The following is a 27,518-nucleotide window of genomic DNA, read 5'->3' as shown; positions in this document are numbered from 1 at the left end:
AGGTGGCACGGCTCCAAAGAAACCAAAATGGAATCGGCAGATGACCTGATTTGTTTGCCTGATATAAGAACTTTATAACAAGTTCCATTGGGAAGATTTTAAGGCAGAATAAGTGATGAGGACTATGAGAATTTAGGGTTCTCATATTCCCTGCACCCCTGACATAAACAGATTTCTCTTCCTTCCAGTCTCCCTATGTTACAACTTTAAGCTACATGACTATTCATTCTGAATATAACATTATTATGAGCTGATCCTTATTATATACTTGCTATGATATCTAATCATTTCTTGTTATACAACTTGGTTTCCCTGGAGCTAATGAATCCTCATTTTTTCATTTCATTATTTAAATTATATTCATAGATTACTTTGATAGAAAATAAAAATTTAACTTAAAAAAGTAGCATATGTTTCTAATATTTGTCTTTTTAGTCATAATTACGTAGGCATGATTTTTTTAAATAGACATATAAAACACACAAATACACATATACACATATTTATAACTCATTTTTTCACTTTTTTCAGTCATTATATTTAATCAGTATTAGACATCAGTCTTGATAACAATTTCCAGGTATTTCATAACATTTCATTGTAAGATCATGATAATTTATTTACTCACACTCCTCTGTGTTGAACATAAGAGTTTTTCAAATTTTTTGATATTATTAATAATGCTCACTGAGCACCCTTCTACGTAAATCTTTGTCTACATCTCTAATGACAAGTTCCTAGAACCAGAATAGGTTTAAGGCTTTTGATCTATTGGCTGTTCCCTAATTTTTCTACCAATTTACGTTTGCATCTATAATGCGTATGTTCATTTCAAGGTAGACTTACCAGCAGGAATATTTTTTAACTCTTGCACAAATTAAGAAGGAACAAATTTAGCCTGTACTCCTTTTAATTTGAATCTCCCTATTAGCTATATTATCTACTTATGACTTTTGATGATATTTCTATTGGGGTATTACATGTATTTGTGTGGTTTTTAATTTGGTAAACCTCTTCATAAATTAAGGATATGTGTCCCTTTGTCAATTTATAAGTGTTTTTTCAATCTTAACTCTTCTGTAGTCACACTTTTGATTTTCCTTCTCTTGTACTTGATACCCAGAAAGGCCTTCTTCAGCTCAAGGACAGTTAAATGTTGACCTACGTTTTCATCTCTTTTTCTGAGGTGGTAGTATTATGGTTTTATTATTAGTAATTATTTTAAGTAACACAAAAGGGATCCTTTAGCAGTACTTCTATAAAAGCATGATAAAACAATGGGGGGACCTCAGGAATATACAGGTGGCTTAAAATCAAATAACTTTCTACATATCTTTTAACTATAAATATTTCAACATATAAGCTTTCTTCCTAAAATATTGGTGCTATATGGGTCAACAGCAATGTAATACTTTCAGGTATACATGCTAATATAGCTGAATTTTGAAAAGTTTTTACTCACTTGTGGTCATGATGTTCGGAGGGCAAGAGGGTATTCCATGATCCACTGCCCATCTGTAGGCTCCTTCTCCAACTAAAAAGCTAACAGAAAAATTATTCTTTTAAAAATTCAGTGTCATCTTTTCCTACATATTCAATAAAGTAATACAGTAAGGCAATTGAAGAAAAGTCTTGTATATAGATATAATTCTAGATTGACCTCAAAATTATAATATGGCTAATTGCCCCCAAAATTTCTTTTAGATCTTCCCCAAGTTAGAATTTCTACGATTGGAAATGGTACAATTTCATTTGCAATTAACTAACAAGTAAAAATTGGCAAATCCAGTCTAAGAAGTAGTAAAAATAGTTGATTTCCCAGTGGAAAATATTAAAATTTATCTTGGATAAATATGGTACTCACTTTACCCACCACAAGATCTATTTAATCAGGTAAAGAGTCAAAGTTTAAGTAAATGTCTTCAGATTTGGTATTCTTGCCTAGTATAACACCTGGATCTACCCAAAATGAGTGGGTACATCTAGAGACGCCCAAACAAATGAGATGTGCTTACATTTCTAAGCCTTGATGCAACAAAAATACATTCATGATCCTCAGAATCACTTTTATTGTGATAAGTAAAGTACTGTGGTGTCCCAAAAAGCAATTTTTTAAGTCGTAAGCTGTAAGATTTAACATAATAAAGTGAATAAAAGGATACTGTTAGCTAACCGTAAAAGACTTTCAAAGATTTCAAATAGCATGCAGTATAATTAACTGATTCCCTAACACAGTAATAGCAAGCAAGTTACCACAATAATGAATCACTTCATCTCCTTCCATCGCCAACTTCTTAAAGATTTCAAACAGCTAGTAATGGATTCCTTGAACTTGTGCCTACTCATTAGTTTTCTGCTCTCTATTTTTTGTTTCTGTTCTTCTAATCAGTCCAACACTAAAAACCCAAAGTAATACATATTGAAGTCTTGAGACTCAATTGTTAACAAGACCAGTGACAGACTGGCAAAACAAAATCTAAGCAGACACTCAGAAACACATCCACGTAGTTCCAATGAGAAACTAAACGGTTAAGCCCAATAACTGTTTTCCACTATATATAAAAGTAGGCATGCAGGGAGCATTGAAAAAAGAGAGGAGAAAAGGCCAAAAAGAATAAACAACCTTACCTCTTCAAACGTCTATATTTTAAAAATTCTAAAAGATTCTTAAAACAGAAAACAATTTCTCCTATTCTTACATCAAATGAAGACCACTGCAAAGAAAAGCCATCACATAAAGTTCAAATGGAAGAATAACTGAAACAGAAACTTGGATGCAAGCTGAGCTGTCCTGATGGCATTTTTAGCACTTCCTTCTTCTAGAAAAACAATTTGATAAAACAAACAATTTCTCTTCCACAAAGATGTAAAAGAGATGCTGAAGTAGTAAATTAAACAATCAGGACAGAAGCTTGGAGCTGAATCTAAGTATTCTCAGAATAATCATTGGGCATTTTGGGTTCAATCCCAGTATCTGGTATCAATGGCATTTTACAAAATATTCTTAGTTTTATTTTTCATTTCTTAATCATTCATAGGTTTGATTCTAAATAAAATCAATTTGCCATTGTCTGCTAGGCAAGTTTGTAAATACTTTAAGCATTTTATAACATTCATGGGAAGGTGAGTGTTTGAACTCCATCTTATGGGTAAGAATACTGAATATCTGACCTTTCCTTACTATCAAAAATTACCTGTCTAGTAGTTCACTATCACACAAAAACTGCTGTCAAAATCATTTTAAAAGGCTGTAAAGCTACATGAGCTTTTGCTAAAAACTATAGCCACAAGTCAAAAAAATAACTTTCCAGAACATTAAATGCAGTACCAAGTGAAATTTTTCTCAAACACTCCTCTGACTCTCCAAAGCTTTTAGAGAAGTTTCACCTTGATCCATTAGAAAATCCCACTGACTCTACCTTTATAATATATTCAGAATCTGACCACTTCTCATCACCTCCACTGCCACCACCTTGGTCTAAGCCACCATCATCTGTTATCTGTATTGTTGTAATGGCCTCATCACTTCATGCTTGCCTTGCTCTGCCCGTTGCCCCAGTCTATTCTCAATACACCAGCTACTGACATCCTTCTAAAACGCAAGTCAGATAATGACATCCTCTTGTCAAAATCCTGCAAAACCTCTTGTGAGGACTCTAGTGTGGAAACTGGAGTCTTCCCAAGAATCTACAAGTTCCCAAGTGATCTGATCCTTTCTGCTCTCTCCTCACATCAACTCTTATTTCTCTTGCCCTCTTGCTTACCCTACTCCAGCCTCTTGTGAAAACACAACCATACCAAGGGGACTCCTGCCTCAAGGCCTTCACCCTGACTGCTCCCTCTGTCAAACTCTTCCCTTATTTCCCAAATGGCAAATTCCCTCATCTGCTCAAATATTTCTCCTTGATTAGGCCTATTTAAAACTGTACCCCAACACATTGCACTCCCCTACTCAGTACTCTAAACCCTCTCATTCTGTTCTTTTCACGTTTTTTCTTTTTCCTGCCTTCTAACATACTACATACTTTATAATTTACATATTAGTTCTATTGTTTATTTCTGCCTTCCCCAAATAAACCATAAGCTTTAAAAGAGCAGGGATTTTTGTTTTTTCATTGACATCAATATATTCCAAGCATTTAGAATAGTGCCTGAAGCATACTAAGCATTAAATAAACATTAGCAAGACAGTAAACAAAATAATAAGCTATGGTGTCAAAATTCCCCAAAGGATAGCATTTTCCCTGTGTTATACTCATCTTAATTTACATTAAAGCACATCTAAAGTGTTATAAAACAAAAGCAACACTCTCCTGAGACTAGCACTGAGGTGGGGTGATAAAAACCTTCCATAAGCTGAGCTACAGGTGCTGCTGCCAGTTCTAACAGCACCAAACATCCCAAAAGGGCTGTCTGGGCAAATACAGTGATGCAAATTACAGTCTTCCGGATGGAAACCACCTATTTTCAAAGAACCATGACTTTACAATCAGTCTAAAAATGTGTAATTTAGTGATTCAGAAAGTTCTCAAAAATCCTCAGGGACTCTGATAATTAAAATACATTATTCTGGATGAGAAAGATATAGGAGAAAACAATAGCTGCTTCTTTGGACTTAAAAACTGATTTCTATCTATTTGACCTATTACTTTTTTGTTCAACATAAATATACAAAATTGAGGAAAGATGAATTAGTGGCTATTGATTATTTAAAGTTTAGAGACACAAAGTACAAATGAAGGAGAACCTGCTATATTTGGAAATAACATATAACAACCAAATTAAATAAGAATTTAACTCTCAAAAAATTTTTATTATAGAAATTTTCAATCATATACATTACAGAGAACAGTGTAATGAACTCAATGGATCATCACCCTATTTCATCAATTATTAATACTTTGCTAATCTCATTCATTTATACCCCTACCCAGATTATTTTGAAGCAAATCAGATATCATATAATTTCCAATATAAATAATTTAACATGCATCTCAAAAAATAACTCTCTAAAAAATACAACCACAACATAACCAATTGACATCTAAAAAAATTAACAAAAAACCTTTAGAATTAAAACACACATTCAATCAATGTTCACATTTCCCTGAGTGTCTTATAACATTTTGCTATGATTGTTATTTTGTTTTTTAAACTGTTTCGTTTGAATGGAAATCTAAGTCCATACCTTCTTATTAGTTGACAGGTTTCATGTTTCTTTTAATCTTTAGGTTTTTAAATTTTCTTTCCACACTCATACAACAAAAGCACTATAAATTTGAATGAATTTATGAAATATAATAAACAGTATTTTCAAATAAACAATGCACCAAAAATTAAACCTGCCTCTCAAAAAATCTGAAGGTCTAATGAGCACCTTAGGTTTCATTCATACTAAACCTAAAACAACAATGCTTGTCTAGCTTTCCATTTTTCATCAAAAGAAAGATAACTTCCAAAAATTATAACTCATGTATTAGGTAATCAGCAAGTTTTTTCCGTAAAGGGCCAGATACCAAATAGTTTAGGCTTTGTGGCCAGAACGTATCTATTGCAACAACTCAGTTTGGCCTTTACAGTGCACAAGCAGCCACAGACAATAGTACACAAATGGGTATTGCTATCTTCCAACAAAACTTTATTTACAAAAACAGGCAGCAGACCAGATTTGGCCAACTCCTGTTCTAGATAATAATGCCTACCAAAGTTGAACCCTGCCATAATGGAGGAAGAAACATTCAAGCTATACTTTTATAAATAAAATAAACTGGGGTAAATGTGACAGTTTATGATGGTAGTCCCACTGCGTTTATGAAGATATCAAATACTCTATACTAGTCTGACCAAACACCAATACTTAAACAATACAACATATCATGGTGGCTAAAACCAGAAAATTAAAATATGAAAATTTTCTGCTAATAGAAGCATTGTTCTGCCTAGGTTCTGCTGCAGGTTTTTCTAACAAAGCGATAAGAGTTTATAAAATTCTAACCTTTAGATACAGCTGAAACAGATACACCCCCTGCCCTCCTCAATGAGGTATACAGATAAATAAACTTTTTATTTAAATATTTCTTAGAAAACATCCATTATATGTAACGCCTGCTGCCCTTATAAAGTGGTCTGCCTCTTCAATAGACAAAACCAGAGGACTATGGTTTCTAGGTCTTCCATCTGCTTTTTTTTTTTTTTAAAGATTTTATTTTCCTGTCTCTCCCAAAGCCCCCTGGTACATAGTTTTGTATATTTTCAGTTGTGGGTCCTTCCAGCTGTGGCATGTGGGACGCCACCCCAGCATGGCCTGACAAGTGGTGCCATGTCCGCATCCAGGATTTGAACCAGCGAAACCCTGGGCCACCGAAGCAGAGCGTGCAAACTCAACCACTCAGCCATGGGGCCGGCCCCTTCCATCTGCTTTTGATACTTTTTCTACCTCTATGCCTGGCATACAAGAAATGAAGAATAATATCTGCAGAATCAATGAGTGGATAAGTGTATAAATAACTAAATGGTGTAAACAGTTACTTCTCCTTCTTATAAAAAGATTCTTTCCCCCCTTACTTTTTTTTTTTTAAAGATTTTATTTTTTTCCTTTTTCTCCCCAAAGCCCCCCGGTTCATAGTTATATATTCTTTGTTGTGGGTCCTTCTAGTTGTGGCATGTGGGACGCTGCCTCAGCGTGGTTTGATGAGCAGTGCCATGTCCACGCCCAGGATTCGAACCAACGAAACACTGGGCCGCCTGCTGCAGAGCGCACAAACTTAACAACTCGGCCACGGGGGCAGCCCCATCCCCCCTTACTTCTAATCTGCTGCTTCTAACATGATATGGAGGGACTCCATAAATTTCTAATACCATTAACAGTGGTCAAGCATGGGACTCAGTTTCTTTATCTGCAAAATGTGTCTTATCCTCACAAATCATTGTATAATTTTTATGAGACAATTCATGCAAACCACATAAAACAGTGCTATCATAGTATAAAAATGCAATAAATGTTAGCTACTATCATTATAGAAATTAGATAACTAGACTTATTACGGTCAGGTGTAAATAAGCTCAAAGTAAAAACATAAATTTGGTTTTGTTGATTTAGAACACTCAGGGAATTTGGCTTTTATTTTTAAACTACTGCAGGTATACAGTGAACTTCCAGGCACATGAGAGATTTCTGCTTCTGGATAAGATGGAATAACAGGGAACAAATTTACACTCTTGGCTGAACCAATGGAAAAAAAAAGACAACACAGAAAACAACAGTTTCAGACATTAGAGAGTAGACAATGTACGACAGTGATCCCTGAGAGAAAGGAAACAAACAAGGAAAACCCTATGACTGCCCCAGCTTACTGCCTGGAGAGTTTTCAAGCAATAGAGCAGAAAGGAACTCAGGCAGAGCCTGCAGGTCTCTCTCAGTTGAAGAGAGAGAGCTTAGGCAGCCAGCGAGGCCAAAGTGGCCTAAGTTCACAGGGCATAGTACCAGAGAGGAGACAGCAGCACAGAGAAAGGACTCTGGAGAAGTGCAGAGTCCCCTTCTATTCTTAAGCAGAGTAGAGATCAGTGTATGCATAAGAGAACATTACCCAAAGCCTGGTAAACAATAATGTTAAAGTTTTAGAGGAAATAATCCCCAAGTTCACACAGGGCCAGAACAGCTGCCGTTCTCGCCAAAGTAAAAACTCTCATTCTGGGTGCATCTGTTACAGCACTCAGAATGGTTTTGCCCCAATAGCAAAGCAAAATTAGCTCAAGGCTAAATGTTTCTCTAGTCGCATATACTATAAGGCAAGACCTGACAGGATGAAACTGTCTCTAAATAACCACATACTAGTATAAAGCCTAAGAAAATTTATTAAAATACAAAAATATCCAGCATCCAATAAGGTAAAACTTAAAATGTCTGTAATCAAGTAAAAAATTACCAGGCATACAAAGAAGCAGAAAAATGTAACCTATAATGAAGAGAGAAATCGTACAATTGAATAAAACCCAGAAATGAAAAAATGAGGAGTGACATCAGCATCATGGAAGAGTGAGATGTTCCCTGTATCTCTCCCCTCTAAGTTACAACTAAATGGACATTCATTAACCAACAGAAGATTCCTTACACAGCACAACAGGACACCTAAGAGATCCACACAGCCATACATCTGAAGGTGGGTGGAATGGATCCCCAGGACACAGTGGAACTAGGTGAGCAGACACTTTCCCCTCCCCAGAGACAGCAATCCAGGTCACAGATCTTCACACAGTGGCCAGCACAACTGTGAGTGAAGGAGAGGAGACGCAGGCAGCAAGACCCACACACAAACACTGTTGGAGTGGTGGTCCAGCCTGCAGGAGCACACACCATGCCACAGTGGCCCACCTACATGAGAGCTCCCCACCAAGTGCCAGCAGCTCACCCTGTGCCAAGGCTCCCCACCAACCAAATGCAGCAGCTCAGCCAACTTGCCTGTGAACGCAGCACAGGCCCAAACGAAAGTGCCCCTCCCACCTAGTGCAGCAACTCAGCTGGTGCCTTGCTGAGCATGGCAGCTCTGCCCACAAAAAAGTGCCTCTCCTACCTAGAGAAGCAGCTCAGCTGAACCTGCCCACCAAGCATAGCACCCAGCCACATGACACCCACGAAGCACAGAGGCTGCGCCAGCATGAGCACAATCTGCCAAACAGCTACAACCAGCCCACATGAACGCAGAGTGGCCCAACCATCACAACTACCAGCAGACAGGGCAGGATCAAAAAACATAGCCCCTGTCATCCCAGCTACATAATCTACAATATGATGTTACCACAAATGTACCAGCAGAAGATCAATGTATCAAACACCAGGAGAACTACAGTAACACTGCAGAGTAGAAGGAAAATGACAAGTCTCCAGAAACCAATCCTGAAGTCACAGAAGATTACAATCTAAATGACAGAGAATTCAAAATAGTTGTCATAAATAAACTCAACAAGTTACAACAAAACACAGAAAGATAGTTCAATGAGCTCAGAAATAAAATTAATGAACAGAAGGAATACTTCACCAAAGAGACTGAAGCCCTTAAAAAATATATACAGAAATTCTGGATATGAAGAACACAATCAATGAGATAAAAAATAATGTAGAAACGATAAAAAATACAGCAGACATGATGGAGGAGAGAATTATGAATTACATGATAGAAATACAGAAATGCTTCAGGTTGAGAGGGCAGAACTAAGATTTTTAAAGAATGAAGAAATTCTTTGAGAAATGTCCAACTCAATTAGGAAAAGTAATATAAGGATTGTAGGTATACCGGAGGGACAAGGGGGGAGGAGGAAGAAGAGCGGCAGAAAGGAGCAGAGAGTTTGCTCAAAGAAATAACAGCTGAGAGCTTCCCAAACCTGGGATGGAGCTGAACCTACAAGGACATGAAGCCAACAGAACTCCTAATTACATCAATGCAAAAAGACAAAAACTTTCAGCCAAGAATACTGTATCCAGCAAAATGATCCTTCAGATATGATAGAGAAATAAAAGCTTTCCCAGATAAACAAAATCTGAGGGAGTTTATCACCACTAGACATGCCTTACAAGAAATGATGAAGGAAGACTTCCTACCTGAAACAAAAAGGTAAAGGTTTACAAAGCTTTGAACAAGGAGATAAACACACAAAATCAGAAAATTCCAGCTCTCTATCAGAATAGGTTAGCAAACAATTATAACATAAAGATAAAGGGAAGGAAAGCATCAAAAATAACTATGAACACTTCAATTTAGTCACAAACTCACAACCCAAAAATAATACTTTGTGACGATAACTCAGAAGGGGAACAAGAGATGAAACTTGTTTAGGCTAATAAAGATAAGAGGCTATCAGAAAATAGACTATCTCACTTACGAGATCTTTCACACACACCTCATTGTAACCATTAAACAAAATATCAGAGCAGAACCACAAATCATAACTAAAGAGAAAACTGAGAAATCATCACAGAAAACGACCAAACTGAAATGGCATTCGGAAATAGAAGGAAAAAGAAACAATGGAAATATAGAACTGGAAAACAAGAGATAAAATGGCAGTATTAAGCCCTTACATATACAAAATCACTCTAAATGTAAATGGATTGAATTCTCCAATCAAAAGACACACAGTGGCGGGATGGATTAAAAAACAAGACCCAACAATATGCTGCCTCCTGGAAACACATCTCAGCTCTAAAGACAAACATAGGCTCAGAGTGAAGGGATGTAAGATGATACTCCAAGCACATGGCAAGCAAAAGAAAGCAGATGCTGCCATACATAAATCAGAGAAAGCAGATTTCAAGATAAAAAAGATAATGAGAGACAAAGAGGGGTAATATATAATGATAAAAGGGACATTCCACCAAGAAGACATAACACTTATAAATATATATGCACCTAACACAGGAGCACCAAAGTATATAAAGGAACTATTAACAGACCTAAAGGGAGAAATTGACAGCAACACAATAATAGTAAGGGACCTCAACACCCTACTTACACCAATGGATAGATCATCCAGACAAAAAGTCAACAAGGAAAGAGCTAAAATGTTAAATGGAACACTAGACCAGATGGACTTAATAGATATATGGAGAAAACGCCATCCCAAAACTGCAGAATACACATTCTTCTCAGGTGCACATGGAACATTCTCAAAGATAGACCATATGTTGGGAAAGAAGGCAAGCCTAAATAAATTTAAGAAGATTGAATTTAAGAAGAAATAAATTTAAGAAGGTTGAAATCATATCAAGTGTCTTTTCTGACCACAATGAAAACAGAAATCAACTACAAGAAAAAAGCTAAGAAAGTCAGAAATATGTGGAGACTAAACAACATGATAGTGAAAAACCATTGGCTCAATGAAGAAATCAAAGGAGAAATTTAAAAATATCTAGAGACAAATGAAAATGAAAACATAACATACCAACTCTTAGGGATGCAGCAACAGCAGTGCTAAGAGGGAAATTTATGCCAATACAGGCCTACCTCAACAAATAGAAAAATCTCAAATAAGTAATCTTAAACTATACTTAACAGAACTAGAGAAAGAAGAACAAAGCCCAGAGTCAGCAGAAGGAGGGAAATAATAAAAATTAGAGCAGAAATAAATGAAATAGAGACTTAAAAAAAATAGAAAGGTTCAATGAAACTAAGAGCTGGTTCTTTGAGAAGACAAACAAAATTGACAAACCCTTAGCCAGACTCACTAGGAAAAAAAGAGAGAAGGCTCAAATAAATAGTTATTAAGTGAAAGAGGAGAAATTACAACAGATAGCACAGAAATACAAAGGATTATAAGAAAATATGATGAAGAACTATACGCCAATCTAGAAAAAATGGATAAATTCTTAGACTCATACAACCTCCCAAAACTGAATCAAGAAGAAATAGAGAATCTGAATAGACCAACCACAAGATACTGAAACATTAATCAAACACCTCCCAAAAAACAAAAGTCCAGGACCAAATGGCTTCTCTGGAGAATTCTACCAAACATTCGAAGAGGATTTAACACCTACCCATCTCAAACTATTCTGAAAAATTGAAGAAGAAGGAACACTTCCTAACTCATTCTACAAGGCAAACAGTACCCTGATACCAAAACCAGACAAAGACAACACAAAAAAGGGAAATTACAGGCCAATGTCGCTGATGAACATAGATGCAAAAATCCTCAATAAAATATTAGCAAATCAAATACAGCAATATATTAAAAGGATCATACACCATGATCCAGTGGGATTTATACCAGAGATGCAGGGATAGTTCAACATCGGCAAATCAATCAACATGATACACCACATTAACAAAATGAGTAATAAAAATCACATGATCATCTCAATAGATGCAAAGAGAGCATCTGACAAGATCCAACATCCATTGATGATAAAAATTCTCAATAAAATGGGTAGAGAAGGAAAGTATCTCAACATAATAAAGGCCATATATGACAAACCCACAGCTAACATCATACTTAACGATCAAAAACTGAAAGCTATCCCTCTGAGAACAGGAACAAGAGTGCCCACTCTTGTCACTCCTATTCAACATAGGAGGTTTTGGCCAGAGCAATTAGGCAAGAAAAAGAAATAAAAACTATGTAAATTGGAAAGCAAGAAGTAAAACTCTCGCTGTTTGTGACCAACATGATCTTATATATAGAAAACCCTAAAGAATCCACCAGAAAACTATTAGAAATAATCAACAACCAAAGCAAATTTGTAGGGTACAAAGTCAACTTACAAAAATCAGTTACATTTCTATACAGCAATAACAAACTAGCAGAAAGAGAAGTGAAGAATACAATCCCACTTAACAATCAAAACAAAAAGAATAAAACATCTAGAAAAAAATTTAACCAAGAAGGTGAAAGACCTATACACTGAGAACTATAAAACATTATTGAAAGAAATCAAAGAAGACGTAAAGAATAGGAAAGATATTCCATGCTCATGGATTGGAAGAATAAACACAGTTAAAATGTCCTTATTACCTAAAGCAAATCTACAGATTCAATGCAATCCCAAGCAGAATCCCAATGCCATTCTTCACAGAAATGGAACAAAGAATCCTAAAATTTATATGCAACAACAAAAGACCCCAAATAGGAAAAACAATCCTGAGAAAAACCAACAAAGCTGGATGCATCACAATTCCTGACTTCGAAATATACTAAAAAGCTATAATAATCAAAACAGCATGGTAGGGACACAAAAACAGACACACAGATCAATGGAACAGAACTGAAAGCCCAGAAATAAAACCATACATCTTTGGACAGCTAATTTTTGACAAAGGAGCCAGGAACATACAACGGAGAAAGTAAAGTCTCTTCAATAAATGGTGTTGGGAAAACTGGACAGCCATGTGCAAAAGAATGAAAGTACACCATACACAAAAGTTAAGTCAAAACAGATTAAAGACTTGAATGTAAGATCTGAAACCATAAAACTCCTGGAAGACAGTATACGCAGTACACTCTGACATCGGTCTTAGCAGCATCTTTTCGAATACCATGTCTACTCGAGTAAGGGAAACGAAAGAAAAAATAAACAAATGGGGCTACATCAGGCTAAAAAGCTTCTGCGAGGCAGAGGAAACCAGGAACAAAATGAAAAGACAACCCCCCAACTGGGAGAAAATATTTCTAAACCATGTATCTGACAAGGGGTTAACTTCCAAAATATATAAAGAACTCATACAAGTCAACAACAAAAAAACAAATTTGATCAAAAAACAGGCAGAGGATATGAACAGATGTTTTTCCAAAATATACAGATGGCCAATAGGTACATGAAAAGATGTTCAACATCACTAATTTTTAGGGAAAGACAAATCAAAACTACAATGAGATATCACTTTACACCTGTCAGAATGGCTATAATTAACAAGACAAAAAATAACAAATGTTGGAGAGGCTATGGAAAAAAGGTAACCCTCATACACTGCTGGTGGGAATGCAAACTGGTATAGCCACTATGGAAAACAGTACAGAGATTTCTCAAAAAATTAAAAACAGAAATACCATACGATCCAGCTATCCCACTACTGGGTATTTATCCAAAGAACATGAAATCAGCAATCCAGAGAGACTTATGCACTCCTATGCTCACTGCAGCATTATTCACAATAGCCAAGATGTGGAAGCAACCCAAGTGCCCACCAACTGATGAATGGATACAGAACATGCAGTGTATAAATACAATGAAATACTACTCAGCCATAAAAAAAAAGACAAAATCGTCCCATTTGCAACAACATGGGTGGACACTGAGTGTACTATGTTAAGTAAAGAAAGCCAGACAGAGAAAGACAAACATGGTATGATTTCACTCATGTGGAAGATAAACAAACATAGTGATAAGGAGAACAAATTAGATTACCAGAGAGGAAGTAGGTAGGGGGGAGGTGGAAAAGGGTAAAGGGACACACGTATCATGATGGATGAAAACTAGACTATTGGGAATGAGCAAGATGCAGTCTACACAGAAACTGATATATAATAATGTACCCTGAAATTACACAATGTTATAAACCAATATGATGTCAATGAAATAATTTTTTAAAAAATGATACAATTAGGAAACAAAGATAGTGAAACTTACAACTCTATCCATATGTTCAAGAAGCTACAGGAAAGATTAAATATGTTAAGTAGATACATGAAAGACTTTTTTTAAAGATGCAAATCAAACTTCTGGAGATAAAAACTACAATGTCAAAATGAAAAATAAACTGGAAGGGTTTAACAGGCGATTTGATATTGCAGCAAAATAATCAGTGAACTTGCAAACAGCAATGGAAATTAAAGCGAAAAGAAGAGAAAAATGAATGGGAAAAGTAAACAAATTATCAGTGATCTGTAAGACTACTACAAGAGGTGAAATATACATGTAATTGGAGTCCTGAAGGCTAGAAGAGAAGGGGGCATCAGACAAAATGTCTAAAGAAATTAACAGCCAAAACTTTTCTAAATTTGATGAAATGTAAATCCCTACCTGTCCAAGAAACAAAATGAACCCAAACCCAATAGATTGCAAGAAAACTATAAGCCAGATCTCTCACATAAACACAGATGAAAAAATTCTTTACAAAATATTAGCAAATTGGATCCAACAATATATAAAAAAGATAATACTTTATGACGTAATGGAGTTTATCCCAGGATAAATGGAATGCAATTGTTGCTTTAACAGTTGAAAATCAACCAATCACTACATTAACTAAGAAAAATTATAAAATTGTCTCAATGGATGCAGAAAAGCACTTGAAAAAGTACATCTATTCATATTAAAAACTTTCAGCACACTAGGAAAAGAAGGGAACTTTTTCAACATGATAAAGAGCATCTATGATAAATCTACAGCAACTGGCATACCTAACGGTAAAAGACCAAACGCTTCCTCCCTACGATCACAAACAAGATAAGAATGTCCACTCTCACAGTTCTATTCTACATTGCACTGGCGGTCCTGGACAGTGTAATAAAGAAAAAGAAATTACTTAAAGGAACCCAGATTAGAAAGGAAGAAGTAAAACTATCTTTATTTCCAGCAGACATTGACTGTTTATCTAGAAAATCTTATGGAATCTATAAAAATAATTCTGGAACAAATGTATTTAGCAAATTCCCAGGATAGAATATTGATATACTAAAATCAATCATATTTCAAAGATTTTGTTTTTTTCTTTTTCTCCCCAAAGCCCCCCGGTACATAGTTGTGTATTTTCAGTTGTGGGTCCTATTAGTTGTGGCATGTGGGATGCCGCCTCAGCATGGCTTGATGAGCGGTGCCACATCCGCACCCAGGATTCAAACTGGCGAAACCCGGGGCCATCGAAGTGCAGTGCACGAACTTAACCACTCGGCCACGGGGCTGGCCCCTCAATCATATTTCTATATGTTGGTAATGAACTTTTTAAAAATGCAATTCATCATAGCATCAAAAAGAATGAAATACTTAAGTATAAATTTGATAAAAGCTGTGCAAGACCTGTACACTGAAAACTATAAAACACTGTTCAGTGAACTTTAAGACTAAATAAATGGATATGTTGCAATCCTAATTAAAATTCCAGTGGGCTATTTATGGAAATTGACAGGCTAATCCTAAAATTCATATGGAAACGCAAAATGCCTAAAATGGTCAAAACAACAAAGAATAAAGATGAAGAACTATATATGTGAGAAAATCAGATAACTAGTTCCAGACAAGTGTAGCATCATTATACGATATCATTTTAATGGGAAGGTGGCCATCACTTTCTCCCATGTATTTTCTTTGTAAAACATAAAAGTATTGCACATGTCCCCTTTGACAATTGCCTCACTTTGTCCTCTCCTTCCTCTTTCCCAGAAATAATCACAGTGAGTTTGGTAGCCTTATTTCCAGATCTTTTTTGTATATCTATGTAGTCTTAGACAATTAGAATATTGTATACATTGTAATATTACAAAGAAATATATGGGAATGAGAAAAGCTTAAATTCAAAACAACTGTTACCTAGGGGCAGGGGCAGAGATGGGGTCAGTGAAAGAGTGTGGGACAGGAGGAAGGACAGGGATGCCATTAGAAAAGGTTCAATCTAGGCAGCTTCAAATCTCTTGCTAATGTTTTATTTCCTAACCTGGGTGATGAGAAACAGGTATTCATCATATCGTTTTGTAATTTTTTAAGAAAACATAAATTAAACTGAACACGTCATTAAACAACTTGATTTTTTTACTCTACAATGTAGAGATCTATCCACATTACTATATACAAATGTTTCCCTCTTTTTTTGCTGAGGAAGATTTGCCCTGAGTTAACATCTGTTGCCAATCTTCCTCTGTTTTGTATGTGAGCTGCCATCACAGCACGGCCACCAACAGATAAGTGGTGTAGGTCCATAACTGGGAACTGAACCCGGACTGCCAAAGCAGAGTGTGCCAAACTTAACCATAAGGCCACAGGGGCTGGCCCTTCTCTCTTTTTTTTTTATGCTGCCGAGTATTTAATAATATGGCTAGAAAACAATTTAGCCATTGATGGACATTCAGGTTGTTTACAATTTTAAACACCACAAGAAACACTGCTCTAACCTTGTGCTACACAAGCCTTCCTGTGTACATGTGAAGGTGTTCTGTCTTAAGATAGAATTGCTGCAGCACACACCATGTGCATTTTCCTTTTTTTGCTTTTTTTTTGGTGAGGAAAATTGGCCCTAAGCTAACATCTGTGCCAATCTTCCTCTATTTTGTATGTGGGACACTGCCACAAGATGGTTTGATGAGCGGTGTGCAGGTCCACGCCCAGCATCCAAACCCACAAACCCCAGGCCACTGAAGCAGAACACACAAACTTAACCACTACACCACCAGGCTAGGCTCTTTCCATTTTTTACATTAATAAATAATATCAAAATTTTTCTCAACTGGCTATAGCAATTTATGTTCCCACCACCATTATAACAAAGAACCTGTTTTTCCATACCCTCGACAATATTGGATGTTATTAGTCTTTGTTAATTTTGCTACTTTACATAAGGTGAAAATATCATCTTGTCATTTTAATTCACAATTTCTTCATTAATATTATTATTGGGTACCTTTTTGTATATTTATACACTATCAATTTTCTTTTCAATAAATTGCCTAGTTGTATCATTCACCAATTTTTAAAGTGTAGGTTATCTTTTTCTTGATATTTTACAGTTCTTTAACACTATGAATACTAATCTTTTGTTTCCTACCTATACTACAAATAATTTTTCTCAGTTCCAAAGGCCATACTTTCTTTTAATTCAGATCACAGTATCTTCGGTTGTCCAATAGCTCTACATTTTCACTTTCATACGTTTCAATATTTAGCCTTATTTTTTAGTCTTAATAAGGTCTTTGTCACCCCACACTCATAAACATAATCTCCCATATTTTTTCCTAAAATTCTACACTATGGCTTTTTTTTTTAAGATTGGCACCTGAGCTAACAACTGTTGCCAATCTTTTTTTTTTCTGCTTTTTCTCTCCAAATCCCCCAAGTACATAGTTGTATATTTTAGTTGTGGGTCCTTCTAGCTGTGGTATGTGGGATGCCGCCTCAGTGTGGCCTAATGAGTGGTGCCATGTCCGTGCCCAGGATCCAAACTGGCAAAACCCTGGGCTGCCAAAGCGGAGTGCGCAAACTTAACCACTTAGCCATGGGGCCGGCCCTATACTATGCTTTTTTACTTTCATATTTGAACTTTATTTTTTCCAATGGTGTGACAAAGGAACTAATTAATGTTTTTCCACAAGGTACCCAATTGTCCCAAAGCAATTTATTTACTACACTATCCTTTTTCCTCACAATGCTTTGAGACGGCACTGTTACAATAGACTAAATTTACTTACATACTGGGTCCACTTTGGGACTTCTAGTTCTGTTCTACTGATCTTTTTCTATATCCCCATACCTAAATCAATGTTTTAATTACTATAGTACTATAAAGTATCACAACAGCTATTAGATAAGTCCAACTCTTTGATCTGTTTCAAAATTGTCTTGGCTATTATTGTACACTTGTTCTTCCATATAAATTTGAGAATCAGCTTGGTAAATGTCATGAGGAGTGGTAAGAATGGCATTATGGTAGGTTTGTAGGTGAACTTTAAAATAGTTTTCACAGGGTTAATGTTATTTTTCTTGTCAACTAAAACAACTGCATTGTTTCCTTCCTACTGGGCATGTGTCTTCTAAATTGGTTTAGTAAGGGTTACTTTCGCTTTACGTATAATAGCAAATATGGGTGAAAGGAAACAGTCACATCTAAATCAACATTGAGGAGAATATAAATCCAGAGACAATCTGTTTGCACCTATTAGTCCCCTAAAAAGGTATGGATAGTAGGACTTTGTGTATGTACTAAACAGACACTTAGTAAATTTTGGGTTGGTAGACTTCATACCAGTTAAACAAAATAGCATAGGTTTAACATAAATTATGAGAAAAGAATATGTAAGAATCCTTTAATCAGTTTTCCTACTTTCAGAGTTATAAGTAAATTTATTGATATCAACCAAATACATACTAGAAATGTCTCAAGAAATCAGATTTGCTTTTCCCTATCCTTGCTTTACTGAAAACACATGTTAAAATCTAGTATTTCTCTGAAATTTTTTTTACAATTTACCATTTCAGTACCACAATTACACCTGAGAAGTATATGATTAAAAGGATATCTTGAATATATTTAGGTAGAAGGTTTCAAGATGTTTCAAAACTATATTAATTTACTTTCTGTGACTTCAAATTTTAACAGCCAAATAAAGTGATTCCTACAGCACTGTTGTCACATTTTTCCACACAGAACATTAATGTAAGTTTCACAGCCAGGCATGCTGAACTGACTATGACTTCACAGCCAGGCATACTGACTACGAAACCGTATTGAGGCATATTTGTTCATATTGTTAGGCATGCTAAGAGGATGGTAGTTAAGTTTTTGAAAACAGAGAGAAATCTATAAAACTATTTACGTGACGTTGAGGATTTGCTTTAAAATACTACAGGAAAAAAGAGAGATGCATGTGATAGATGAAGAGCAAAAACATTGTTAATTATTGGAGCTGGATGACAGGTCCATGCGGGCTCTTCACAACGTTCTCTCTACTTTTATAAATATTTGAAAAGTTACAAATTTTTTTAATGAAAATTATACGTTAATGCTGGAGAAAAGATATAATCTTACTAATCTGAGTGTCACGATGTTTTTTTCCAGAAGAGAAAAAGTAAGTACTTTTATTCTAAGAACTTCTCAAAATTAAAAATTGGTTTCAACTCTGGACTCAAATGTGTAAGATACTTTTAAAATTTCATAATAAAAAGACCCCAACTGAGCACTTAGTAATAGCAAAAACATCTCTATAATCAACTACAAAACCAAAAATTAACTCTGATCTCTTTTCTGCTTTAATTCCTAATATTTTATTCCATTCAGTCCTATCAAGTATATAAAATGCTCCAGGATGACAGAACAAAGTGTGTCGTCCTCTCAAAGGCAAGGTACTGCTGGTGTGTAACCAACAGCATCAGACTTCTGTGGATAAAAATATCTTTCAAACACTGCATGCACCAAAGACCAAATATCCAGGGAAAGTCAGACAGAACAAAGTCGTTACCAGGGAGGAATTCGGCCAGCGGAGAGCTTGCCCTTCTGCCCTTCACACAAGAGTCTGTTTGCAACAGAGACTGGGTTCTTGATTCCTATGAAATAAAATTGGCATAAAATGAAGTCAGAAAATGTCAAGTTTCCCACTCAGTTTTGTGACTATTTCAATAAAACAACCTTCAAATATCCTGGAAAAGTCTTCTTTTATATATGAAAACAATTATCATGAAAAATACAGATCAAATCAACAAACACATGAATACCTAGTAGATGCAAGAAAAGAACAAATATAAAACATACATTCTCATGTTTTGTCATGTGCTACAGTAGCAAAGACTGAATTTGAAATAATACATATTTAAATTAGGTTCCTTTTTAATAGATTTCAGAACAGAATAAAAAAAATGAACTGAAAATATGGCATCTACTATCAAAACCACAAATATTCTCTAAAGAATAAACATGATTACAAACAGCTTCAAATTTACCTTGGAAAGAAAAATTAATGGCCAAAAATTTTAAATCTCACCTGCAAGAGAGACAGAACCAAGAGAAAATTCTTCAAACTAGGTAAGGGTGGGGAGAAGAGGCCAGGTACACACAAGATTATAACCTAAAATATGGTTCAGATTGTTTCCAGGAAGGAAAAAAGAATGTGAAAAGTGAGAAGAGGGTGCTTATTTGGGAGGAACAATAGGATAGTAAGTATTGGTGAGAAAAACATTGTCACAATGACAATGATGATGATGATGATAGAAGATAGTGACCATAACTTAGTATCTAATATGTGCCAGACCCAGCACCAAACCCTTAAATGTATCAGATTATTTAATCGATCCCTCAATTCCATCATATAAGTACACTTAAGAACTCTGGGTACTGAGGAAACATTTGCACAGAGGTGTAAATTACCTGTCCAAGATCACAGCACTGAGATTTTAACAGAGGCAGCTAATGTCAGAGACCACGCCCTTAACCACTAACCTATGGATGCCTCTCAGGACACTATTAATACAAAAAGAAATCAGTAGTGGGATACAAAAAGACTATTAAAACTCAAATTAAGACTACAGATTGACATAAAACAAAAGTAAGTAGTTTCTTAGCTAAATACAAAAAGCTTGTCTCAAAAACAAGTATGAGACACCAAAGGAAAGAAAAGCTCAGATCTCTGTACTAGCTCTTAAAATATATTTCTGTATATTTAATATTCAATGATTCAATATTGTACAATTCAATATTGTATCATTGCCAAATAATTGTCAAATTAATATAAATTCAAATCTATACATTCTCCATCAAAACTTCAAAAGGATTTCTATTATGTATGACAAGCTGACTCTTAAATTCATCAGGAAAAGAAAACTTTGAAAAACAGTGAAAAAGCATTCACCCTAAAAGATACTATTTCTTTTTTATTTTCATTTTTTTTTGTGAGGAAGATTAGTCTTGAGCTAACATCTGTTGCCGATTTTCCTCTTTTTGCTTGAGGAAGACTGTCACTGAGCTAACATCTGTGCCAATTTCCTGCTATTTTATGTGAGATGCTGCCACAGTGTGGCTTGATAAGCAGTACTAGGTCTGCACCCAGGATCCGAACCTGCAAACCCCAGGCTGACAAAGTGGATTGCGTGAACTTAACCACTCACCACCAGGCCAGCCCCAAGATACCATTTCTTATTAAAAGCTATTCAATTAAGAGAGTGTGGTTTGGGTACAAAATAGACAAATATATCAATGTAACAGAATAAAGCTACAGTTCAGACACAGACATACGTAAATTTAGATATTTAATACATGATCTAGATAGCATTTCAAATGAGTAGGAAAAGGATAGGCTATATATGAGAAGTAGAAAGAACACACAGTCATGGGAGTCAGACTGTTCTATAAGTGTGCCTGCTACCAATTTATTGCTTCTCATCTACAAATCCACCCTTCGTTGCCTGATCTGCAAAAATGGATATGGGCCCTTTAAATATGTTTCCTTTGTCAGCGGGCACACTGGTAAGCCTTGTCAGTAGAGGGCTCTGGAGATACACTGCAGGAGGAAAGGGTGGCTTGCTAGCCAGGCTCCTAGAAAGCACCAGTTTTTCTCCACTAGTTAGCCCACATGGTATTCTCCAGTGCTAAGTGCCCGCAGGGTGCAGCTTTCTCCAGCATTTGGCCACCACACCAGCTCCTGATTCAGGCCATAGCAACACAGCTGAAAGCCCCAGAAAGAAGGGGACTGTGCCTAGCTCAAGTCACTGATCTCTATACCTTCCCCTCAGCTCCACAGGCACACATGGCAAAGTGTTCCCAGGGGGACGGCTCTCCAGTGAGCCAAAAACCCAATCTTTATCCTGTGCAACAGAGGTTTAATTCCCATAGCTTCCTGACTTCTGTGTGCCCACCTACCAGCGCTCCCCTCTGCCCCACAGGATGCTCCTGCTCTCACAGTGACTGTGGCACAGGTAACCCAGCAACTTCTCTGCCAGACAGTAGGCTGCAACCACACTTTCTTCAACAAGGTCAGAAATCCCTTCTAAGCGGATCCTTTCTTGGGTCTTCTGCCTCTGTCTTAGGATACACTTTGAATTCTCTCTATCTTTATATTTACTCTCTTATCACTGTTTAATAATTCTTTATATTAAATTTCTCCTATTTAAACTACTGTGTGGTTAAGGTCTTCTAGTTTGACTCAGACTGATACAGTAACCTTGGACAAATTACTTAGTCTCTTCTGTGTCTCACTTTCCTCATATGTAAAATAGGATAAAAGTACTGACCTCATAAGGTTACTGTGAGAACTTAATGATTTAATATATATAAACTACTAGAGAACAATGAATAGTATGTAATAGTCACTCAATAAATGGTAGTTATTATTGTTATTATTGTCATTCAATAAATTATGTAGGGACAATTAGTTGGTCACTTCAGGAAAAACAAACAATGCACTCAAGAGGCAAATGAAAAATAAATTATACACATATTAGAAGAAAATATAGGTGACTATGCTTATAATTACAAGAGAGAGAAACCTTAAGAAATGCAAAATACAAAAGTCACAAAAGAGAAAGTAATGTTTGAGAAATAAAAATTTTAAATTCCAACATAATAAAGCAAAATATAAATACAGTTAAAAGGCAAGCCACACAAGAGGTATGAACAGTCAGGTCACAAAGAAATGCTAATGGCCTTTAAACATACGAAATTTCATTAAATGCCAATAAAATTTCCTAATATAAGAAATTAAAATTAGAACTGATTGACATATTCTAACCTATCACAAAAATCAGAAAGGATATAGAAGATTGGAACAAATGAATAACCAAATAGACCTAACTGACATATATAGAACACACCCCAACAACTGCAAAATACATATTCTTTTGAAGTTCACATCGAACATTTATCAAAACACACCATGGGCCATATAGAGAGTCTCAAAAAGCTTCAAGGGATTAGAATCATACACTGCATGTTCTCTGACCACAGTGAAATTAAACAAGAAATCAACAACAAAAAAAAGCTAACCAAAAAGTCTTTAGGTAAATAAATTTGACAAGTCATCTGAAAAAGACAAATTCCCTGAAAAACACACAAGAGAAAAAGAAAATACAGATAGTCTTATAACTGTCAAAGAAATCAAATTCCATTCTTTAAAGGTCCCACAAAGAAAGCTCCAATAATTTAGAGTTACTAATAAATTCTTCCAAACAATTAAAAAGAAACATTCCAATCATACACAAACTCTTTCAAAAAATAAAGAAAAAAAATCCTCATTTCATGAGGCCAGCCATAACATGATTCCAAAACCTGAAAAGATTATAAGAAAGGAAAATTAAGGCCAACCTACTACATAAACATAGATGTCAAAATCTTAAACATCAGCAAATCAAATCCAGCAGAATATAAAAAGATAAAAACTTATAGCCAAGAAGACTTTATGCCAAGAAGGGAACATTAAAAAATTTATCAGAAATTTCATATGTAACAAAACAAAGGAGAAAAATCTATTATCTCAAAAGATGCAGAAAAGCACTTAATGATATTCAATATCCATTTATAATAAAAACTATCAGCAAACTAAGATCAGAAGGGAAATTTCTCAATCTGATAAAGAGCATCTGAAAATCCTACAGCTAGCAGCATACAGAATGGTGAAATATTTAATGCTCTCCCTCTAAAATCAGGAACAAAGCAAGGACGTACACTATCTTACATTCAACATTGCACTGGATGTCATAGCCAGAATAATAATGCAAGAAAAAATGAAAAATTTAAATATTGGAAAGGAAAAACCAAAATTGCCATGATTCACAGGTGATATGATTGTGTATATAGAAACTCCATGGAAATCTATATTTTTTTAATGCTAGGATTAATAAGTGAATTTATCAAGGCAAGTAAATACAAAACTCAACTGTATTTCTAAATACAATAAAACAATTAGAATTGATATTTTAAATATATATACTTTATAACAGCACCAAAAAATACTAAATATCTAGAGTAAATCTAATAAAAGATATATGAGATTTATACTGGAAATCATAAAACTGCTGAGAAAAATGAATGATATATATGTATATATTTGTGGAAATCATAAAACTGCTGAGAAAAATGAATGATATATATGTATATATTTGTATATATGTGTATATATATATATATATATATATATATATACACATACATATTCCATGTTTGTGGACTGGAAGATTCAATATTGTTAAGACATCAATTGTCCAAAAATAGTTCTATGCATTCAACGCAATACCAATCAAAATCCCAGCAGGGTTTTATTATGGACATTGACAAGTTGATTCTGAAAGTTTTATGAAAATGCCAAAGATCTAGAATAGCCAGTATAATCTTAAAAAAAAAAGGGAAGTTGGAATTCTTATACTACCAGACATCAAGAATATAAATATTTATATTCTTAAATATAAAGACTATAAAGCTACAGTAATCAAAACAGTGTGGCACTAGAAATAAATAGATCAATGGAATAGAATAGAGGGTACAGAAACAAACAATTACACATACAGTCACCTGATTTGCCAACACAATTCTGTGAGGAGAGGATTGTCCCTTCTATTGACAATGGCAATGAATCATTTGGATATTCATAAGAGGAAAAAAATTAATATCGGCTTCTACCTCACATACACTAAAACTAACCTGAGCTTGATAAGAGAGTTAAATGTGAAACATAAAAAACAATAGAACTACTAAAAGAAAATGATGGAGACTATCTATCTTAACTTTGGGTAGGCAAAGATTTCTTAAACAAAATACAAAAGCAATTAACCATAAAGTAAGTGGTTGGTAACTTGAAGCTCATTAGAATTAAAAACTTCAGTTTATCAAATGACAGCATTAAGAGGGTGAAAAGGTGAGCCACAGACTGGGAGGAGATATTCATAAGACATATATCTGACACAGGATATGTATCTAAAATATAAAAAGTACTCTGACAAATCAATAATAAAAATCCAATAAAAAATATGCAAAAGACACACACTACACAACAGGGATGTCTATAAGTTCAATAAGTGTATCAAAAGGTTCTCAGTATCATTAGTCACCAGGGAAACTCAAATTAAAAGAATAATACCACTGCACACATATAAAAATGGCTGAATTTTAAAAAGAATAACAACACGAAACATTGGCAAGGATATAGAGTAACTGAAAGGCTTATACACTGCTGGTGGGAGTACAGGTTGTAACAACTTGCTCTTGAAAACTGTCTAGCAGTTATCTACTAAAGCAAAGCATATATGTACCTAAACTTATCATTCCAAATCCTAGGTTTATACCCAAGAGAAGTAAGTACATATGTCTACCAAAAGACACGTACAAGAATATTCATTGCAGCTTTATTCATCAGTCAAAAACTAGAAACTATTAAAATATCCACTAAGAGGAGAACATATAAATAAGTTATTATATATTTATGCAATAAAATGCTACTAAATAATAAAATGGACAAAACTACTGTGACCCAAAACATGGATCAATCACACAGGTATAATGCTAAGCAATAGAAATCAGAGACAGAGGTGTATAATTCTACTCATATGAATTTCAGGAACAGGCAAAGTTAGGATTAGGGGAAAAGGAGGAACAGGAGCAGGGTACAAGAGGTACAAACTAGGAAGAGGCATAAAGAACCCTTCTGGGATGATGAAAATGTTCTATATTTTGACATGAAAATGTTTTATGCCTTGATCTGGGTGGTTTACATGGTCATATACATCTAAAAATTCATGAAACTTTATACTTGAAATCTATGCATTTCATGTGTATTTTGCTTTAATAAGTGAATTGTAAAGCATTAGATATGTCTTATAGGTATTGATGTGGAAAAAAATCTCAAAGACATCCTATTTAAAGAACAAAAGAAGGCTTCATAATAATATGTACCTTTATTTAAAAAGAAAAAACGTGCAAAACTCTTTCTGTTACATAAAAATATGGATAAATGCACTGTATTTTACTGGTTAAACCCTGCAAGGAGAAAAGGATGGGAAGGAAAGATTTGGAACACCAAAGGTAAATTTTATTTATATCACTTGATCTTTTTTTTAAAGATTGGTATCTGAGCTAACATCTGTTGCCCATCTTTTTTTTTTTCCTTCATCTCCCCAAAGCCTCCCAGTACATAGTTGTATATTCTAGTTGTAAGTCCTTCTGGCTCTGCTATGTGGGACGCCCACCTCAGCATTACTTGATTACCACGCCCAGGATCCAAACCAGAGAAACCCTGGGCCACCAAAGCAGAGCGTGCGAACTTAACCACTTGGCCATGGGGCCCGCCCTTCATTTGAATTTCTTAAGAATAAAAATATATTATTTGTGTATTTCAAATAACTAAAAAAGTAACTGAATATGCTAACTCACATTTTAAATGTCTGTACCTCTTGAAGGGATGGAGGAGAATGATCAAAATCTAACAAAGACTTGGACATAAGTCACTTCACTGTTTTCTTTAATACTATTGGTATCTAAGATTTCATGTTTTAAATTTAGTAAAACAAAAAATGTTTGTTTTCAACACTATTCCAAGCAAGAAGGGTGGAAAATATTGGACTAAGTCTTTAGGAAGCATGAAATTGTAATATTCATAGTTTAGTTTTTTAAAGAATAGAGAGAGTGCATTATAATGTACACATACCACTCAGTGCTCCAACAGCTCCAAAATTTAATGATTTTCCATCCATTATGCTGGCATCACACTCAATTTCGCCCAAGAGATTTAGATTAGATCCCATTCCTGCATTTGTAAAAGGAGAATCCTAAAAGATCAAAACAAATATTAAAATACCATTAGTCTTGAAGATTTAATGTCAATCCTTCATAAACTGTTCCAAAAACTAGAAAGAACACTTCCTAACTCATTGTATGATACCAATACTACCCTGATTCAAAAACAAAACAAAGGCATTATGAGGGAAAAAAACTACACACCAGTATACCTTGTGAATACTGACACAAAAATCCTCAAAGAAATACTAGAAAAACAAATCAGCAAAACATAAAAGGATTATACACCAAGAACAAAAGAGACTCCAGGAAAGCAAGTTTGGTTTACTATCTGAAACTCAATGTAATACATCACATTAATAAAATAAAGGACAAAAAAATGATCATATCAAGAGGGAAAAAGCATTTGACAAAATCCAAAACCCTTTCATGAGAAAAACACTCAACAAACTAGAAAGAGAAGGGAACTTCCTTAATACGTTAAACGGCATCTGCAAAAAGTCCACAGTTAACATCACAATTAATCATGAAAGACAATATTTTCCCCTAAGCTCAGGAACAATACAGCAATGTTCACTCTCGCCACTTCTATCCAACATTATGCTGGATATTCTGGAC

The 27,518-nt window shown here is 35.0% G+C and overlaps 1 protein-coding gene across 12 annotated transcripts in view; it reads right to left on the bottom strand.

The window, feature by feature from the left end:
* Positions 1-27,518, bottom strand: part of TASP1 (taspase 1) — a 244,064-nt gene that overhangs the window by 179,003 nt on the left and 37,543 nt on the right. For all 12 annotated transcript variants that reach the window (XR_011530954.1, XR_011530953.1, XM_070588800.1 and 9 more), the window contains 3 exons: positions 26,812-26,932; positions 19,651-19,735; positions 1,463-1,542 (listed from right to left, as the gene is read on the bottom strand). Coding sequence is in view for 10 of the 12 variants with exons in the window: in XM_070588800.1 (XP_070444901.1) it covers positions 1,463-1,542; positions 19,651-19,735; positions 26,812-26,932 (286 nt within the window). In the remaining 2 variants the exon portion in view is untranslated. The remainder of the gene's footprint in view (positions 1-1,462; positions 1,543-19,650; positions 19,736-26,811; positions 26,933-27,518) is intronic.

The sequence above is a fragment of the Equus przewalskii genome, chromosome 21 (assembly GCF_037783145.1).
Source record: "Equus przewalskii isolate Varuska chromosome 21, EquPr2, whole genome shotgun sequence".
NCBI lineage: Eukaryota > Metazoa > Chordata > Mammalia > Perissodactyla > Equidae > Equus > Equus przewalskii.
Note: the sequence above shows the minus strand (reverse complement) of the source record. Positions and strands in the feature narration are given on the sequence as shown.